Source organism: Vigna umbellata, chromosome 8 (assembly GCF_029865625.1).
Source record: "Vigna umbellata cultivar VRB3 chromosome 8, Vumbellata_1.0, whole genome shotgun sequence".
Taxonomy (NCBI): Eukaryota; Viridiplantae; Streptophyta; class Magnoliopsida; order Fabales; family Fabaceae; genus Vigna; species Vigna umbellata.
This window is the reverse complement of record NC_142172.1, coordinates 32605535-32627119: the sequence shown is the minus strand read 5'-3', so window position 1 is coordinate 32627119 and position 21585 is coordinate 32605535. Positions and strand designations below refer to the sequence as shown.

Sequence of the window (21585 nt, the reverse complement as noted above, 5' to 3'; positions counted from 1 at the left end):
GTCGTAAATTGTTGAAGATCATAGCTTATATAGAAGAATATTTATTAAAAGAAAAGAGTGTATAAAAGTGATATAATAATAAAATGAAAATAGTAAATTAGTTTGGATTAGGAGGGACATTAGAGGACAGAAAGGAGCAGCATCGCGCGGAAAGCACGGGGGAAAATTTATGTTGTTTGAAAGTGTAAGGCCCACAATAGTTGCATCTAAGATCTTTCGTACCACGACCCTGTCGCTCCAATGCTACTACTATACTATCATCTCCTAACTACTGTTTTTCTGTCCTCTGCACTTATGTCTCACTATTATTACCACTGCAATTAATATCTTAAATCTTATATATCTATTGCATGTATTGCGCCACTACGTCCTACTTACTGTTTAAGTTGACGCACTCATAACTATCACATCTTTTTACTTTCTTTAACAAACACTCATAATAAAACACTTGTCTATTCAAAATATATTTACACCACAAAAAATGAAAAATAAATAAATAATTGAGAAAAATAAACATTTTAATTTTTATTTATAAATAATAATAATAACTTCTCTATTATTTTTAAAATATTTCGTTATGATTTTAGAACCTTATTTTATGTAGGATATTACTCGCTTTATGTTTGGGCAGGCCCTACCCACAGACAAGACCACATGAGAAAATAGTCGCAGTGAACGGAGAGCAGCTATTTTGGTTTAAGCTATACAAGTACATGATATTTGTTTCCCACAAAACTTTGAGAAACAAAGGATCAAAGAATCCTTTGTTTAACAACTCAATACACCAAATCAAACTCCAAGAATCCTTCAGTTAAGACAATATGTAAAGGTCATTTAGGATAAAAAAGCTACTGCTGTTTAGGCTTTGAACTGTGCTAACTATTTAAGTTTAATCTTGCTGTTTGTACCAGTAAGGACCGGCCAGCGTATAGACCGTATGGCCCGTAATCATTCAATTACGCGACTTTGCTGCATACCAGTAAGACCGGCCAGCGTATAGACCAGACGTCCGTATGGCCGATAATTACCCAAATACGTAACTTTGCCACTCATAATCCGGATGAACAACAACTCATATATAAGCCGGCCGACTGTAAGGCCAAACATCAGGAGGTCGGCTGGTCCTACTGTCAGTTGACCAGATTAAGATTAAGATTAAGGTAAGTAGCTACTAAAAGTTATTGGGCCAAAGTTGGGCCGTGATTAACCTTTTACTAATCCCAAGCCCATAACAAAAACTATAAATATAGGTCAAAGGTGAGTGGTAAGGGGATCATTTATTGCACATTTATTACTATACTATTGAAAACATCATTACTCTCAAACTGAGTTTGGCATCAGAAAATCTTTGGCAGGTCTCCCTCCACCCACAGACAAGACGACAGAGAGAGACGCGAAGGTAATAGACGACTCAGCCCCTACAACCGAACACTGTTTAAAGTTTGAACAATAATGTTTTAAGTTGAATCTCTGATGATTTTTTTAAAGTTGAATACGAAGTGGAGATTTGTCATGGAATTTCTAACCTTGACTGAATTATTTTTGTTGTTTACCGGGGCTGTTTTGAATATGGCCGAATTTGAATTTGTGCATTAGGAAAGTCTATTTATTATCCACACTCCAAACTAGCCTTTACATAAAGAGTCATGCTATAAAGATATCATGTCTTTAATTTATAACTTACGAAGCTTTTTCTAGAAATGTCAATTCATGACGTATAGTATGACCATGATTGAACATTACTTCTTTCATATCACTAGCATTTCTTTCCAAACAGTCATCAATACAAATATTACAATATAAAATCATCTGTTGTGTAATAGTTAAATTTTATTGTAAAAATATTACTGTGTTTATAAACACAGTATAAAGATAAATTGATCATAAAAAAATAAATTTTTGTATTTTTATTAAAAAAGAAAAGAGGGTCATTATTGTAAATTGCATGTTTTAGCAAAATAAAGGCGACTCTCTGTACCTTATCTAAGGCTAACTAGTGGAACACTCAGGTTTTTAAGCTTGACCCAGCCTATATCATAGCCTACGTGGGTCAACCTTGGAAATTTACGTGGGTCAACTATAACTTTAAAAAATAAACTATTACAATATTCTATATTTCTATAACTTGTAGTATATTTCAATATTCTATCATATATTGTGATTCTTTTTTAATAAATATAAAATAATCCCAAAAAAATTCCATGAAATTATAATTAGGTAAAATAATTTGCACACAACATGAATAATTATTAATTTTTCTTGAGAAACTAATCAATCCTCATACCTTTAGATAAAGACAATACTAAATTCTATTAATAAATAATTAAATATAGATAAGTTACCAAATGCTATTACACATAACAAAAGGTAAATTGAAGAAATGCATAAGCATTGAAGAAGAAAGGATTATTTCCTAAGTTTACATGAACCTTATTAGCCATCCCAACAATTGATCCTAGGATGAAGCATGGTTAGCACTTGCAGGCCCTCCAAGAGTCAAAACCAAGCCTTGAAGGTCACTCCTCATTTGATGCTCTTTGGCTAAAGATGCAGAAGTAGGGCCTCTCATGATTGCTGATGATGCTTGAGCTACCACAGGTTGCCTGAAGCCATGGCAGGGCTCTGTTGCTTGCTGCGAATCCCTCACATCATTTGAGTTCATAAATGGTTGAGTGGAGGGAAATGAACGTGATAAACAACAGTTTGGCTCAACACATGTAGACAATACTGTAGCACCCTGTTCAGACACATCAATTTCTTTGGTACATACTTTGTACTATACGTAGTATAAATAGGAATCGGGTTCAGAAGCTTACTGGTGCAAATAAGACTCCTCTGAAAACTCTTCCATTAACTACTGCAGTCATGAGTAAACCTGAATCAAAGGCTCCATCAACTTTTCCCCGAACTTCAGCACCGATCTAGGATGCAATAGCCAAAGTGAAATCACCATTAACTAAGAATAACAAAAGAAAAGGTCCAAAATTTGAAAGTCAAGGACCCACCAGGTGTTGAGTGTGTCGAGGTACTTTTCTATCATCGTCAATGTGAACATACTGCTCTTGTTTAGGTTGATGTTTCATGGGATGGACACTTCTTTGTGTGAGATTCTTAAAAAATGTGGTGTTGCTTGAGTCATTGTCGAGCTGGCAATAGCTTGGACTTTTATTGATCTGTTTGAACCATGGATACCTCTCAGAATCCATGATAGAAACATTAGCTTTTTGAGCTGGGGTCTGTTCTTGATCAGATTGAGAAGGAGATGAATGCTGGGACAGTGAAAGAGAATGTTCTTCTTGTTCTGATTCAACATCCCACGCCTTTGCCACACCAATTCTCTTCCTCTTGTGTTGTGAACTGCCTGCATGGAATCACAACTTTCGCTCAGTGAATCCTTCACTCTACTTTTGCACGTAGTAGTGCAGAAATTATTATCATGCAACTATAGTTTTCAAGCTACGAGTTAATCAAATGTCACTTGTAAATTAGTCAGAACTGTATAATCGTGTTTAAAATTTCTTAACCCGCCTGAATCGATGTTACAAGGTTGTACTCTATCCAACACAACTTCATTAGCCCATTTTCCTATGGCTTCCATATGGTTCTCCGTGCATGGAGTTGTCTGCTTTAAAACACAATGTTAGTAACTAAACCATCATATGAACAAGAACTTGAAACAACATAGCAACATGAGCTTCTGTACCGAGTTGGTATCAGCTCCTCTAGGTATGATCCTCTTTTCTTGATTCCAATAAGTTCCAAAAACTTTGCACATGGAGATGTTGTAACGTCCATTTGGATGCTCTGCTCCAAGCTGCAACACTAGCAGCTCGTTCAAAGGACGTTCATCTTCCCCACACCTGTGAGATATCAGAAAGAAAATCTCACTCGCACAGTAGGAAATAGAAAAGAAAATAGGAATTGTCACTTCACATTTATTAAATTGAAGTAAATGTAAACCAACCAACCCGCCATATATGGCAATATCCATGTCTGCCACAACAGCTGTGTGAGAAAATCGCCCCTGTGGCGGTTGACCACGAAAATCAAGCTGAGCCCACGAACAGGTGCATATGTCAAACACCCATATGTCATTGTAATAACGTTTATCTCCCACCCCTCCAATGATGTAGACCTGTAAATCATAAAATTTGCATCTTTTGTCAACAGTATGGTGCAGGGTTTTTTACTTATCACATCAAAGTTAAGAATTTTTCACCCTAGTGCAGCATTCTCTTATAAGTTGAATTTTGAACTAACTTGTTAAGTACATATTGAGTAAAAGCCAAGTTGCAAAGTAACTAAACATCATCACAGCAGATAAAATTGAAATGAAGTCAGAGCTGAAAACTGATGCAATGTAAAAGAACTTGCCTTTGTACCAATGCTCACAGCAGCATGACCTGCCCTGACTCCTGGAGAAGATCCTTGAATTTTCAACTGTGATCAAAATGAAGAAAAGCCTTTTGTTTTAAGTCCCAGAAACATGATCTTTAGTCATTCAGTTGCACACCAACAAAACAAACTATGAGAGAGGAGAGAAAACCATACCCTTGACCAAGTCATTGTGTCCATGTCAAGCACATTAACATCGCCCTGATACTGATCACCACAGTCTCCACCATACACAAAAAGCCTGTTCCCGATTGCAAGAGTGCTGTGACTGTCCCTAGGGACAGGCAAATCGCCTTTTACCTGAGGAGAAGTCCACCTCATGGTTCGAAGGTCTAGAACATGCAAATCATTTAAATAGTTTCCGTCACCTTCACCACTGCCACCAAAAATCACTACTCTTTCATCACCAACTAGAGTAGCTGTGTGACTTTCCCTTGGTGAAGGAGGAGTCCCTTCACATTTAGGACGAATCCACTCTTTGGTAAAAAGGTCTAATATATGAGTGTCATTCACCTTCTTTAACCCATTGGTGCCACCGAAAACTATCATTTTATGCCCTACAAGAACAGCACCATGGCTATCTCTAGGACCTGGCTTTTCACCCGTGGTCCCAAGCTTGCTCCAATTCATTTTCACAAGGTCCAAACACAGAACATCTCCGAAATGTAGCCCTCCACAACAGCCCTGGAATGAGTACACACCCAACAATTTGTTATTCGGAAACAAATTTAAAGCAAACATTTGATAATCAGAGGTTAATTATGCTTAACAAGTTAAACTGACAGTTCTACAATGATTAAATTATTCATCTCAAGAGGCTAATCAAATAATTAAGAAGGTCTCATGTTACCAAGATATGTATGTAAGCCCTTTTCTGGTGCATGTTTTATAAGCTGAGAAACATAACGCAAGGAGGAGAAAAACGAAATGTGTACATAGTTATATTAAGAAAGCACAAAGTTTATTGTCTCCCGAACTTGTATTGTCTAGCTAATTAGAGAAAGAAAAACGAATTCAGTCAATTGTCACAGAGAAATATAAGCAACAAGAGAAATTAGGAAAAAACTAAAATTCAGAGATGAAAGTGTTTTGGTTATTAACTAAAGATAGCTATGAAGTAGGAAAGGTGAGAAAGAAGTACTAGAAACTTATGAAATTAATGAGTACATCACAAAAGTGCAAATTCCCAGCAGTGAAGAAGACATTACAACACATCTCTTAAATAGCAGAGCTCCAAAAAGGTAAGACTAATGAGAAATTCAGACACCATAAATGAGGCCAACCCAGTAACAAGCATCATGAACAACTCAGAAGTTAATACCAGGAACTGCATAAAAAAAGAAAAAAGCATTCATTCTGAATAAAATACAAGGGATTTTACTACTCATACCCCAAAGACATACATAAGCCCCCCAGAGAAACAAGCAGAGTGCCCCCATCTTTCAGAAGGATTATAACCCAAAACCTTTGGATACAACCACATTGCTTTCTTCTTGGCTGTTTCAGCAACCAAAGACTCCATCTTTCTATGAATGTGTGTGTGTGAGGGGTGTGGTGACTGAGTAAGTTTATGCTTTGAAGTAAGACTTAAACACAGTGCTTGACAAAGAGGAAGAAAGAGGAAGAGGAAGAGGATAGGAGCAGAGAAAGAGAGAGTCAAAAGAAGACATGAACAAGCCAAGTGATGTATCAACTATCAATGTCAATGGACATGAAAAGATGGGCGCTTTCAAGTCCAAATCACTGGCAACCAACAGCAACAGATGGTTGTTGTGAAAAGAACATTATTTTTCTCTCACCCTTCGCATTTAACATTATCATTTTTTCTTGTAAAGGTTACATCACTCACATACATATATGTAGTCTGGTAATCTATAACAGTGAAATAAATAAATGAAGAAAGCTGATTCCTAACATTGACGTAATGGAATCAACATGCATGATATAATCATACACAGACACCTCTGTCATATTATACTATAAACATACATAAATTCTCTCCTTAATTGGTTGGATAAGCTTCATCAACATTAATTAGTGGTGTAATATCATGGAATGTCACTGTTGAAGAGAAAAAGACACTACTTTTAAAATGAAGTTAGTAGCTAGTTTTCTTCTTGTATCCATTACAAAATTATTTATTTGCTGAGTATTTTCTGCTCTTAAATAGAACAACTTAAAAAAAAATTGTTTAGAGTGTAGTTTGTTGCTTTTGATAGTTTGTAAAGATGAAAATGATGAAGTGTGGGGGCATAGGGTTGTTGGGAATGGCAAGAAGGTGTTTTGGGTTTGAGGTGTTTGAGACATGATAACATAGCAAGGTTTGACAGACAGGGAATTGGGAAAGCACTCTTAACTTGGTTTCCTAAACAAACATCATAAATAATGTGATTTATGGGGATTGATGGCTTTAATTTAATTGTTTTTCTCTATGTTTCATGGTCTCTCTCTTATCCAAGTCCCATGTGGGGGTGTAGATCTAGAAATGTCTATTTTCAATGTTGTTTGGGAAAGTGAGGTGCTTTGTTTCTTGGTGTAATTCCTTGTTTTGGGAAATGGAATGGTGTTATAAGTTGGTTACCCCTAAAAGATCCAATTTTTATTTTAAACTTTTTAATCTGGTTTATAAGACAAAATTCACACTCATATCCATCTCCTCAACTAGAATAAGCTCATTTTTTTATTATACTGGAACCCTAACTTGTGCCAATTATATTTGAATATAGATTTTGTGCAAAATTTATGTAAAAGAGATAAATAATAATTAGAGATAGTAAAGTATGAAATAAAACTTTGAGTAATTTAGATATTGGTTATATTGTCCAGGAAAATCATGAGAAGAAGAAAGGTAGAAAAAAATGTTATATTTTTGTGGAAATAATAATATCCCCATTGTTGAGAGTCTTACGACAAGACCTTCTTATGATATTTTTTTTAAGGTAGTATATCCGTGATACATAATCTTTAAAACTCTTCTTATAAATTTTTATTTTGTATTATGTTAAATAAAAGTCAATTTAATTATTATAATTAAATATTAACTTAATATATACATGAGAAAAATTTAATGGTATAATAAGATAGACATAATACTTCTCTTTTGTTCTGGCTAGTCCCTAATATCACACTTATGTCTTGTAAGGTTGTCAAAACGGGTAATCCGGTCCGCCTCATTACGGGCTGGTCATTTAATGAGTCAACCCAACCCGACTCACTTATTAGCAAACTGACAAAATTTGAACCAGGTCCGACCCATCACGGGTTGGTGGGTTAAACGGATTGACTCACTGACTCATTTAATTATAAGTTTTTTTAAAATAAAAAAATTACAATTTTTTTAATTCAAATTTAAATAAACGTCATGTTAAACTCCATTAGTTTTTAACATTGATAGTTTTTGTATCACTTGTCCATTTATAATGTTAGAGTCTTGAATAGATAAATCTATAATATTTTTCTCTCTTGAAACATCTTTTTTATCACAACACAAAAATAATAACTATTAATATTGAAACACAACACAAAAATAATAAATAATTAAATTAAATTAGGTGGGTTGGTGATCACCACGGGTTCAACCCGATGAACTGGGTTAAAAACTAGCCCGCATTAAAAAGTTTCATTTTTTTCAAACTCAATCCGGCTTAAATCCGTAGTGAGCCGGGTTGACTCGCGAGTTACAACCAATTTTGACATCATTAATATCTTGTTTGAGTGAAGTCATAAAATAACGAGAAGGGTGAAAAATGTTATCGTCTTTTATTTTAATATTATTTTTAATTTATTTACTATTATTGTGCTAGAAAAACTTAAAAATTAATAAAATGTCAAGTCATTGATTATTACCTGTATAGAAAGTTAAAGACATTTATATATTAATATTTTGTTTATTTTCTTAGGTGTATTCATAGTTAACTTTTCTTGTATGGAATTAAATAAGGTAGAGAGTTATTTATCTTTTCAAATTAAGTAACTGTTAATTTTAAAACAATTATTTTTCTTAAAAACATTCATATCTTATATAATATTTAATTCAGAAATTTAACTCTGTTCTTAAAACTAGTGTATTGAACACGCAACTAAAAACAAAGAAAAGAAAGCGGGTGATTAGATTACCAATAAAATTCAAACTGTAACTAAACCAATGCCTTGAGAGTCAAAGTCTTATAATTCATAGTAACTTGAGCTCACCAAAATTTCACTTTTTATTTATTTATTTATTTACTCCACATGACAACTATTGTTATTTCATTACCACTAAGCATAAATTAATATTATTTTTATATGATTTAATATAAAATTTTCAATTTTTTATGTTAAAAAAATAATGTTCAACATGGTAAAAATTTGATTAAATTGGTGATTGATTCCATTCTTGGAGAAAGGGACCCATGGATGACGGATATTTGCGTCCACTGATGCCATATGTTCTTCCTTCTCACACGCAAATAATAGTCTAAGTCTAACTTACCGGAGTAAACACGGCACTTGAAAAATCCAAATTGAAAACCTAAACAAATTTGGGCCTTATGTTAATCAAGCTACAAAGCCCATTTAGTTTTAAGATTCAGAACTGTTTTTTTCTCATAAGGTTTTTATTTTATAATAACAAATGTTTGTCTTTATTTGTTTTGAAGGAACTTATTTCCATTTCTGATGGATAATTATAGACATCAAATCATGAGTGTTTCTGAACACAAGAATTGTTTTTGGTTTTCAGACGAGTGTCTGTCAATCATTTCCATTTTCCATGGAAAGAGGTTGAAATATTGCAGTTGTTTAATAAAAGGGAACAGTGAACACTGGAATGCACCTTTTTCGTTCTCAATAATGGACTATCAACTTTCCAAGAAAGGGAAAAGAGCGACAGAAAAATATAGTAAAGGAAATTTGATTGCGACAACTATTGCAAAAGCCAAAATGTAACTAAATGGACTTGCTATGAGGTCACACTCCATGAACAGATATCTTTCCTCAAGAATCTAGGTTAGGCCATTAGGAGAAAAACACTTGTGGATTGGCTAAGAAGGAAGATAACATAATCAGACTGTAGGTGATGGAAAAACTATATCAAAGTATAATGAATTATTTGGATATTCAACTGTGATAAAGTAACGATATAGTAATTTTAAAAGCACAAAATTGAACACAATTGAAGGATATATTATGATGACAGTTTAGGGATTAAGTTGGAAGAAATATTGAGATTTTTTTAGAGTGACATTTGATATTCTAATTAGTGAGGTTTCAGTGAAAAAATGTTCAGTTGATTTAATTTATAAAGATATTTCAACAGAATATGAGAATTTGATTTATTTTTCAAAGATCTTTGAAAAACTACATAGAGGTGGGTTATAAAATATTTTAACCTAAATATTTATTACATGTATCTGTCGGGTCTCTTCCAGGGCCCTTCTTTGTATTTCCAACAGGATAAATAATCAGAGTGAAAATGCTGATTTATTGTGCCTAAAATAAATATCAATCCTTTCTTTTTAATTAACTATAACTATTATGTTTTTACATGCAGCACAAAAGTTGTTCAGATTAAAAAACATTTAAACATAATATCAAGAAAGTCAGTCCTCTTTTTTTATTCTTCTAGGAACGGAAGTAACCTATATAAATTAAATATCAAGATATTTCATCATCTATCATTGACTATAGAAAACCTATGGTACCAAATTTAGTATTAATTTCAGTGTCAGTTCATTTAACAATATGTTTACTTACAATGCGTTTTTATTTAGAAATATTATCAAAATAAATTCTAAGAAAATTTTAAAAGAAAATATTATTTTTAAGAGATCAAAACATGAACTGAACCACTTTTAATGTAAACAGAAATATTTTTAACATTGGGCAGAAGAATTGTATTGCTTGGAATTTCACCAAGAATCATTAATCCTAAAACAGATAACCGGATAAGTCTGTTTAGATTTTAAAAGAATTTAACAATGAATAAATGCTTTGCAAAACATTTTTTAGTGTTGAAACTAAGACACCTAACTAAGTAAATTTCTCATGTACACTAATGGAATGTAAAGGCATGTTCTGTAAATTTCTCATTTACAGAACTACAGGCAAAATCAACTATTAGTTCATACAATGAATATCACTCGCAAGGTGAGAATAAAGCATCCCAAACTTCCATGTATTAAGTGGATAATACCCACCAGGCTATATTTTGGTTCCTATCTCCCGTACAAATTAAGGCATTTAATGGAACAACTGCATTGAAAGAAGAACAGTGGTTAAATAATGTATTGTAAGACCAATGTCCAGTAGATCCTAAAGTGGATCCCTAGCTAAGTCAACCAATTTAGTCATACCCCTAAGGAACAGAAATAAAATTTCAAATTTATCAGAATGATTATTAATACAAGACCAACAAGTTATATCCTGGTTTACACGAGTTAATGTCGGTCTAAGAAAGGAAACGATATGAAAAGCACCACTCGTGGTTCCCCACCAAAGGTTTGTGTCATAGCACAAGGAAACATCAAACAAGGGTCAGCACTTCATGAACAATTCTAGATAGTAAGACAGAAAAATAATGCTAACAAACGATGAGATACTAATATAGAGAACAAACAGTTGCACACACATCAAGATGAGGATTATAAGTGAATGGGCAATTTTGTTGCATTTTAGATGGTACGATATAAGTCACAGAAAATATGCTTGTAAACTACAAATGATAAGTACAAGGGATACTTACATATTTTTCAAACTGAGGATCATAAGAAAAGAGGTTCTTTTGTTCATCTGTTGGATTCAACAGCCATCTACAAAACATCCATGCTGCACCAATAACTGATAGAAGAGACAACAAGGCCAAGCATCCAAAATGAGAAGGATCATTTGCAATTATTGCAACACCCAGCATTATGGACTCCGCCAAACTAGCAACAGCAATCTCTGTCGTTCCAATGAGATTTGCTTTGGATGATGGGATTCCTGTCTGGATAATCTGTGCCCCTACAACATCATATGACATGTGTCCTAACCGTGATAAAATCTGAACAAACAGAAGCACAACAGTTTACGTTAACAAAATTCAGTTCAAATAAATTTGAAAAAAAGTTAATTTTACATTAAAAATACAAAAGTTTGAAATTTTCAAAAATAAAATATTGTAATTTAGGACATCTTCCAGAGTGTTTCCTCTCCTGTTGACTCATACCAACTTCTGCTATTTTAACAGATATTCAATGACCTGTTGGAACTTTTTTCAAAACTGATATCCTGTCCTCATCTTATATTAATGAAGGTTCAGACACTTCATACTTTTGTGACTTACAATCAGAAATAAGAAAGTAAGAAGAGGCTCTGATGAGAAACTTACAATCAGAAATAAGAAAGTAAGAAGAGGACTCTGATGAGAAATCGATCCACTCAAGTATACAGCAACAGCCATGCTGAGAAGTAAAGCTTGAAATACCAGCCCAACTGCCCCAGCCTGGTACAGAGAGAGAAAACAAATCTTAATAAAAAAGAGTGCTCAAACTTTCCCATATGCAAGAGTAAAATAAAAACGTTAAAAAGATATAGAACAAACCTTTAAAATGCCAAATTGCTCGACCAGAGTTGAAGACACAAATGTTGCAGCAACACCCATGACAGCACACATTCCACTGAACCCTCCTATGATAGATGGATGTAAGCCTGCATAAATATTGAAAATAAATAAATAAGGAACTAGCAACAATACTACCAAAAAAATCATTCCCCCACCCTAAAATAAAGGAGAAGAAAAGATAAATTACAGTGTCAATGATAATTGGTCTAATTATGAAAGAATGATTAATGGGTAAAACAATTGTGGAGACTACAACAATGAACCTTACATCAAAATCTGCTTCCTGTTCCCGTCGGCCTTTCTGACCATTTGTTACACAGCATTCAATTTAACATTCATAACGGTATTAAAAGACATCAATTGAAAATACTCCATTTACGAAAGATGACAAATGAAATCACTGAAAGAGTTAAAAATAAGAGAAAACGAGGCATAGATTATGTTAGTCAAAGATAATAAAGCACAAAATGTTTGTCATACTAAAGAAATAGATAACCCCTGCCAATTATGAGTTCATGATAGATGGAAGATTTTGAAAAACTTGAAATCAGGTGCTTCACTATATTGTTAATGCTATTGTTAATGCAACAAATTCCTTGTTATATGTGAAAGAAATTTCCCTGGATAAAAAGGGTACCATGGAGGAAATTGTCACATACCACGCTGTGTTAAAAATGCTGTCAACAAACTGCCTGGCGTTAGAACAACATTAAAGTAGAGGAGCACCCATGCAAGACTTGCAGGAAGAACAGGTTGACCCAGGTACTCCTTCCAGCCAAGCTTGATTGCTTCCAGACCTTTGAAAACTGGTTCACCAGCAGATGGAAGTAAGTATATTTTAGATACTCAGAGAAAGATCATTCTCAAAAGAAAGAATAATATACCTATACTCTTAGCATCTGTTCCAGAGTCTTCAATAAATGTTCTGCAACAGGTTTGTGAAGGTTTTGGTCTATCAAGAACACCGGTAGAAAGTTTGTTGGTTAAATAAGTGAAAATAATCTGCAAATTAAGAAGGGAGAGTGAAAATGAATTTAGTTTGCAAACTATGGAAGTAATAGATCAAGAAGAAAGATAGAGAAATTACTGTAACTGGCAGAAGCCCCATCATTAAGCCAGAAGCAACTTTTAAGCAGATTACAGGATGAAATTTAGATAGAAGGAATCCGAAGAGCAATGCCCCAGCTATCTGTATACAAACATTTCGTAAGTTTCCAAGACAAATAATATAATTGATATTTCATAAGACAGTTTCTGAATATTTCACTGAAATGGAATGGTAGCAAGCTCTGTAACACATGGAAATTTATAAGCTAGCCCATCAACTTAAGGCAAAATAAAAGAAATAAAACAAAATAATTACCTCACACAGGAGATCAATTCGATTTAGAACAGCATTTGCCTGTGCAAGTGCAATAGGCCTATTCACTCCTGCCAGCTGTGTAAAAGAAGCCACTGAGTATCAGAACAAGATTAAAAATTAACATAGGGAATAAATCACATGTCAAGGGAACAGAAGAAGCTCCCAATGAATCAGAATGACAATACCAACACGACCCAGTCACGCTCATTTGCAACTCCCAAAGCTACACCACACAGCCTCTCTATAGCCCCAACTGAAACCAATATGAAAAACCAAGGACGTAGAAGCAGACTAGACAACGAAGTATGTCGCACAGAATGGGCGTGAATAATCATTGCCGAAGATAGTAACTGAGCTGCTGCCTGAAAAAAATAGAAAGATCGATTCCTTTTAGCAAAAGAGCTATATCTTCCTTTATTTTATATAGGTTATCAAACAACTTGCCTGAACGACTGTTAAGCAATTATATGCATGCATTCTTGGAAAATGATCCATAACTCTGCCAACCAAGGGACCACCAACAATTATAGTCACTTTGGTGAAGAAACCCATCACAGCAACCGGCAAAAGGCTTGGATGAATCAAGGCAATAGCAGAAGGCCAAGCAAAATTCCAAAGCTGCTCCACTACATTTGCAGCTATGCAACTAGCATAGAAAGCTGAAAATATATAATCTCTAAGTTGAGAGCAGCTTAGATGATTCAACATCACAGCATCAATAAGTATAAATGGAAAAGACACGGAATAAAATCATTGGACAAGATAGACATCAAACAAATTCCGAGACCCGGTTCACCTCAATAAAGATAATAACTGCAATAAACTGTATTCAGGACAGTGTGATGTCAGGCTCATATGAGTGCAATTGAGGTTAAAGAAAATGATCCATGAAGTCATATGAAACCAAAGAATAGCCATGTCAAATATCAAAGAATTGAAACCGACCCAGGCAATAGAAAGTTTTTTAATGTTTTCCATTCCAAGAGTAAATTAGGGAATTTTGAATGAAGAAAGAAAACTCTAATTATTTGTTTCAAAAATCGGCTTAATTGCGGTCTACCAAAGTTGGTCGTCAATTTTAGATGTGAGAAAACAACCCACCGTGTAATCCAACCGGGTGGGCTGGGGTAGCAGAAAGGGCATGTTGCTCCTCCTCGGACAAAACCTATAGAACACAGCATGGGAAGATGAGAAACAGTGAGCAATGGTCATCAACACCCTCAAACTCAGTAAAAAACCTACCGGCAATGTTGTCAAGAGAGTATCTACAAATGTGGCTTCAGCTAGCAAGTTCAAAGTCTCAGTCTCAAGAATATCAGTTTTGAGGTTAACAAATGGCACCGGACAGAGAGGCTCCACCACCCCTCTTCCCTGACCATCATCCTCATCGGTGGTAACGTGATCCAAATGCACATCAGTATCTGTCAACGAACACTTGAAACCAAAACGCGCGAATCTAAAACCAATAAAACAGAGAGATAACGAACATCCATATTAACATTTAATTCGGAATCCAAATTCGAAATTTGAATTTCAATTTCATTTAACGAGGGATGACTATTGACCTGTGAGAGGCACGAGGGTAATAGAGATTGAAGCCTCGGCCAGAAGGGATACGATGGCGTATTGAAAATGAATTAGTTTGACGAATGGGGAATTTGGCAAAGTGGAAAGTGAGGGAGGCCGCAGCAATAGCCATAGGTGTTGCAGCCTGTAGAACTTCAAGCTACCAATCTTCCTCTTATTTATCCAACTCATGCAGTTGCAGTCCCAAAATCACTAGGCTGAAGAAATCACTTTAGCCTCAATGCTCATCCCCAAACAACACTCTTTTCTTTGGTGGAATCGTGAATGAGATTAATTCGGGATATTTCGCAAACACCTTATCTGTATGAGGTGTTTGGAAGCCTTAGCCTGAATTTTCGTCGCGTGCGACCGAGCAGAGAGTGCAACTGGTAGTGTTTGTGTGGATATTTTTTCTCTCTACTTCTTTGCTGAGACCATTACGTAAGAGAATTCTTTAGCAGCCACGTGGCAGTGTCGTTTTATCGTCGTTGCACGCCATTTTTCGTTTCCTCAGAGCGTGTTTGGTTTGAACTTTGATTTGGTTCATGATTTTACTTGCTAATAAGCCGTGATTATAAGTGCCATGTAGCACTTTAGGATTCCACACACTCACACTGCTTCTTGGTGGAGATCCAGTGGCTTGCTAATGAGCCCAGACAAAACACGGGCCGCCACTTGCTAATTGAAGCCCCAAAAAGACCACGGGAAAATCTCTGGAGTGTGGGCCTTGAAGCCCACCTGGAAAAATGGCTTCTTCGACATTACAATTGGGCCAATATTGGAAAGTGCTGCCCACGATCCAAACTCCGTCTTTTTTTCAACTCATTTATTTTCAATTTAGATTTTTTTTTTGTTTATATTGAACGAAAAAACTTAACTAAGTTGAAATTCTTCTAAAACGAGCTTAAACATTAAATAAACATTATATTTGTTAAGACATAGGGTAAGCATAAAACTAAAGAAAAATATAAAATTCAAAGAAAGATGATTTTTTAATTTCTTTACTCAACAGCTGTAACAATCTATCACTCATTCCCAATCTAAGAGTCATACATTAAAATATAAGAAAAAAAACATTTTAAAGTAATGTTTTTCGCTTGAAGTTACATTTTGCCAGCTAACTATTTTTTCAATTTTTTTTTTCAAAAAATGGGTGTCTGAATTACAATAAAATATGTCTTTGTTTCTTTTTTTTTGGTAATTGCGAAGCCAACCATCTCGATTGTAAAGAATTAGTTTGAATAAAATGTGCGACTAACAATTTCTTTTTCCAACGAACACAGTATCTTGAAAACTGACAAAGCTATAATAATAAAAGCCAGATTTGTCTCCAGATATTCTTGCGCCTAATGATACCCTTAACTTATTTTATGCCTTTGCAGTGTTTCCAAACCATAATTGAATTGTAGGAATTGTTTTAATGTTTGATGCCTAATTTTTCTTTTCTTTTAATATATTTTTCTTATTTTACCACTATATTTAAAATTTTGTCTGTTATTTAAAAACAGAGTAAAAGTACTCTTTGTAATTGTGACACTCGGACACTGACGAGAGGGAAGTGATCGCCGGTGCAAGAGGCACAAAGTGCAAGGGACACAAACAAAGAGCGGCTCCTGACAGGCTTTCAGTCGAAGGGACACATGGATGAATCGAACATACACCGGAATGAGAGGGATCTAGAGACTGTATAGGTATGAGACTATACAGTTGAAGGATAACTTAAAGAGATTGATTTGACTACTCATATCACCAAAATGCATTTGCTTTTTGGTAGCCTAACCCATAAGAACATCATGGTTATAATATTACTACCACGAAGATATAACTTTATTCTTTGTATTTTCATGCATCTTCTTCATTTTGTTTTATTTAATTAGTCAATTTTGATTAATAACTTGTTATTTATTGCTCATAACACCAAAATAAATATTAAAACTTTTTTTTCTAGAAGATTTATTTTATCGGTTAAAATATATAAAATTAGAGGAAATTGCGTGAGGATCTTGTGTTAAAATTACGTTCATAATAATTTTTAAGTATTTTTATCACATTTTGCTTGGGTTTTTATCTTTTTAACAACTTTATTTATTATTATATTTATTATTGTATGACCCACAAAAAACGTATCAAAATAACAAATTTCAAAAGGAAAGTAAATTCTTTAATAAATAAATAGAATATTTTACCTTGATCCTTGTAAAATAATAATCAAACACATGTTATTTTTGTTCTTATAAAAAAGTACATGCACTTGCGTGCAAAGTTACTTGATGGATACTCGTGTTTGGAATAGCCAATTAATATTATAAATAATAAATATTTTTGTTAAGCAGTAGACTTTAAACTTAACTCAATTTTACAAAATCAGTTTATGAAGTGAGGTTTGTATCAATTTATATATTATAAATTTGTCTTATTTTTAGTCGACGTGCGACTTCCAACACTCCCTTATATCAAGGTATATACATTTTGAGCGTGAAACTAGACATTAATGAGTGGTCTGATAATGGTCCGATAGCATGTAGAACAACATGTCCAACAAACAACAAATATCGATAGGATAGACTCTAACCATAGCTCTGATACCATATTAAAATGTTTAAAGAATAATTCTGATGTATTATTTCAAAGAGTGATATACATATAATAATCTTATAATTGTTTATCTGTTAAAGGAATGACTGGTACACAAATCTGCACAAATTATAATAATATCTAAATTATAACTAACACAATAGTTGATTGGTGGCTAATATCCGTTAATAGAATATGTGACATATTTTAACACAAATATTTTAACAACAGGATACTATAATGGATAATGACCACACTAAGATAGAACGAGATGAATTATAGATATACTATGAAGGACTAAGTGCAAATTTATGGCACAACGACTAAATGAAAGTGATTAACGGTTGAAATTTGATAAATAATAATTACTGCTTATTAACTTTTTTTTTAACATTTACTAGAGGTAGTCATTTTTATCTATTAGAGATGCAGGAAGAAACCTTAAAGTATAGAAAGAAACCCAATGGGTTTTCTATATCACAATTGGGCCAATATTGAAAAGTGTCGCCTGTGATCCAAACAATTTCTCATTTTCAACTCATTTAATTTTTGTTTAGATTGATCGAAAAGAAAAATTATAAAACTTAACTAAATTGCATAAATCTATTTTGATACTGTGCAATGTGTTATTCTTCTGAATCTTAAAGATTGTTTTGTTCAAAAGTCGGCACGAGAAAAAAGTTTAAAAAAATGGTAAAATAAAAAAAAAGTCGTATGTTAAAATATAAGAAGTTGTTTTTTCTTTGAAGTTACTTATATTATTATTTTGTCTTAAAACTATATTCCTAATAATTTTGTCATAAAACAAAAATTTGTCTAAATTACAACAACATATGTCTCTATTTCCCTATTGGTAATTGTGAGAGCCAGTCATCTTGATTGATGAACACTGGAATTGAAAATTTGTTGTTAAAATCTGTGTCTGTCAAATTCTTTTCCCAAGGAACACGTTGAGAAGTATCAGAACCTGGTCCTGTACATTGAATCTCAGAGAAGAAAAGACAACTCCTGCATAAATTTTTCGACAATTTGTAGAACATGTTAGCATAAGTCGAAGATAAAAGACATTAATGAATATAATGTTAAAGGAATAGATAGATCATACACGTCATCTTTGGACTTCCAAGCATCCCATCCTACAGGCCGGATGACACCACTAAGGTTCATTTTATAAAATACAACCCTAGAGCAATGACCATAACCTCTTCCTAATAACGAGTCTCCATTACTGTTACCTATCACAGAACCTCCTTCAAACACAAAACCAGATGGGTCACTACTTTTATTGCGTGCTTGTGCTGTTATGGAACCCAAGGAAGTCGCGTTCACCACACAATCCTACCATAAATTTAATTAATTGGTTAACCATTGTGTATAATTTAATTTGCATAGCTTAATTTGTTACCTATTAAGTACCTGGTAGTAGGATTGTCCATCACCAAATACGAAGTCCACAGCACCTTCAATCATGCAATTTTTGAAATAATGACGACCTAATTCATCCCAAACAGTGTCTTGAAAACCAACAAAACTACAATTATAAAAGGCACTTTTGTCTCCGGCTATTCTTGCAGCCAACGATGGAATCCTTATTCCAAAACTGATCTTATGTATTAGCATATTTTCTAACATTTCCAAACCGTACGAGTTCTGAAGAAAAAAAGATAGACATCATTGATATCAGAATTCGATAGTAACAACTTTTAAATGTTTAATGTCTATGGTGAGACATAATATCTGCTGGTCGTGTTATGTGTATTTTTTCCATCTAATGGAATCACTGTATTAACATATGATATTAATTAACCGTAATACGTTGTTTGTATTAACAAGTCCACTTTGATTCATGATATGTTATTTCGAGTTTTTTTGTATTATTATTAACGGTGGTAAATAGTTGATGAATAATATCGATAAATGAAAACGAGAATGTTTTGAACATATATACCTGAAAAGTAATATCTGATGCAACAACATTGTTTGAAATGGAAGTGAATGTGGCACTAGTATTTGTTGCCGAGTGGTCATCGTTCGTAACGGTGGTAACATCTGCCCCTTGGCCCTGCATATAGATGCATGGCTTATCCACTGGGATGGTAACCCTCTCTCTACACACAATATAATTAGTTTCTCTCTAGTTATTTTAGTATAAATTGACCGTACAAAACACAACAAAATAGTAATTTATATTGGAAAAAAATTAGAAACTTACTTATATGTGCCAGCATTTATCTGAACTTTTACCCATTTGGAGTTTTTTGTCGGTATTGAATCAATGGCATCTTGAATTGATGTGAAATTTGATGAGCTGCTACCAACTACGATTGTGCTTGAAATTTGCGGGCCACCACAATCCACTGCTCTACTAATCTCCGAAGAAGAAACAACAATGACAGCAATGGAAAGAATAATCTCTCTAGTAAATAACTCCATACTCGAAAATGTTGAATCAATTGATACAATTTAGCAGTGCTTGTTGCATTTATATAGATGTTTGAGAATTGGGATTATTATTTTTATTTTGAAATGTTTATTAACTAAGATGTTTGTCAGAAAGTAAAAATAAATAATTAAATTTTAATAAGAAAACCATTTCCGATTTTTTACTAATTTTTTTGTTGTTGTCGTTGAACATTAATAATACGATAATATTGATATATTATATATATTTTTAGATATTTTAAAATATTAAAATCGGTAATCTTTTTAAAGTGAAAAACAACAAAAATAAATTCAGTAAAAATCTAAATTTGGAAACGACCGAAGAAATCGTCTCTTTATTTATTTACAACTAGTTGACTTTTATTTAATTAATAATTTAAATATATAATTAAAGAATATGATTAATGATTTTCAAGTATTCGATTTGACTTAGTATTTTAGTTATGAAAGCCAGCTGCAAATAATGTCTAGTCTATATTTCATTTAATGCTATTAATGAGTACATCTGTATTATCTTATTAACATACAAAATCATATTTAAAATTTTATAAATTTAAGAGTTTTAAAAATTATGTATTAGAATTAATAGGTTATTTAAACAGTGACATTTAATTATTTTAATAATAAAAATTGAAAGTATAAATAGAATTTTTTAACAAAGATTTATAATTTTAAAATTATATTATTTTTTTAATTTTTTTTAAAGATTTTTTTTATTATATGTTCACTTGTTTGAAGATCGGAGTTTACTAGAGTGATCATTACAGTGAACTCTCTAGTTTTGTTTGATAAATTTTTTAATAAAGTACATTGATTTTTTGTTCCTTTTCTTAGCCGATATGTTCTTTATGTATATGTGGACCATTTTGGTTCATACATAGTGTCTGGATCTTCTATAAAAAAATTTGTTGATTAGTGATTTTAATGATATGTCATGATTATATTTATGTTGTTCATAAGAATCGATATAGTCTCTTGTGCATCTAAATGTGTTAATATGTGATTTGTTGAATATTTGTGTCAACTTTATTTTGATATGTCTCTTATGGTATATTTAATATGTGATTTTGTGAATATTAAGATGATGATTGGTTTATAATGTAATATGAGAATGATTGGTAATAATTCAAGGAGGATTAATGGTAGTTACAATAGTGTGTATTAATATAATCATCCAATCTTAAGTAGAAAAAATGAGGTATGCGATGAGAGAATGTGGTATGTGATGAGAGGAACATGAGGTCATAGTCTAGGCGTTTTACATTGACCAAAGATGTTAACAGATTAACCTTGTGTGTGGTAGGGTGAAACTCATTACAATGACTCTACAGGGTAGTAGAGACTTCCACAAATACATAACTCACTCGAGTCTGATATCAATATATGTGTTTAGATCGTCGAGTCTAATATGAGTTTGTTGTTATGAATGACTTATATGTAATATCTCTATACCTGTTTTATGATTACTCTTTTTGCATATTAACTTACCTTTTTTTTATGTTGTTTTATTTTTGTGCTCTTTTATTTGTAATAATTATCTTAATGGTGTGAACAATAAAAAATAAGGATATAGTTTAAGGTAATATTGATATGTATAATTTTTTTTTAAAGAAAAAATACTTTGTTCTATTAGCTTAATTATATGACTATATGTTTGTATTAT

At 33.0% G+C, this 21585-nt stretch overlaps 3 protein-coding genes across 3 annotated transcripts; all 3 read right to left on the bottom strand.

Annotated features, from left to right (window-relative positions):
- Positions 1 to 2291: 2291 nt before the first annotated feature.
- On the bottom strand, positions 2292 to 6200 carry LOC124826741 (uncharacterized). Its single transcript, XM_088097376.1, has 9 exons — positions 5786 to 6200; positions 4552 to 5079; positions 4375 to 4440; positions 3969 to 4135; positions 3704 to 3860; positions 3525 to 3622; positions 3006 to 3357; positions 2817 to 2921; positions 2292 to 2737 (listed from the first exon to the last, which is right to left on the bottom strand). Exons 1-9 carry the CDS (start codon positions 5915 to 5917, stop codon positions 2456 to 2458), a joined length of 1887 nt encoding a protein of 628 aa, XP_087953502.1. The 5' UTR covers positions 5918 to 6200; the 3' UTR covers positions 2292 to 2455.
- A 4114-nt stretch (positions 6201 to 10314) lies between these two features.
- IREG3 (iron-regulated protein 3) lies at positions 10315 to 15428 on the bottom strand. The gene is made up of 13 exons (XM_088097712.1): positions 14906 to 15428; positions 14583 to 14796; positions 14442 to 14505; positions 13781 to 13999; positions 13526 to 13698; positions 13341 to 13415; positions 13065 to 13166; positions 12862 to 12979; positions 12637 to 12783; positions 11957 to 12063; positions 11744 to 11857; positions 11117 to 11416; positions 10315 to 10626 (listed from the first exon to the last, which is right to left on the bottom strand). Exons 1-13 carry the CDS (start codon positions 15037 to 15039, stop codon positions 10615 to 10617), a joined length of 1779 nt encoding a protein of 592 aa, XP_087953838.1. The 5' UTR covers positions 15040 to 15428; the 3' UTR covers positions 10315 to 10614.
- A 2836-nt stretch (positions 15429 to 18264) lies between these two features.
- On the bottom strand, positions 18265 to 19913 carry LOC124826745 (putative pectinesterase 52). The gene is made up of 5 exons (XM_047299665.2): positions 19693 to 19913; positions 19429 to 19588; positions 18897 to 19130; positions 18586 to 18818; positions 18265 to 18488 (listed from the first exon to the last, which is right to left on the bottom strand). Exons 1-5 carry the CDS (start codon positions 19911 to 19913, stop codon positions 18320 to 18322), a joined length of 1017 nt encoding a protein of 338 aa, XP_047155621.2. The 3' UTR covers positions 18265 to 18319.
- Between the last annotated feature and the right edge of the window lie 1672 nt (positions 19914 to 21585).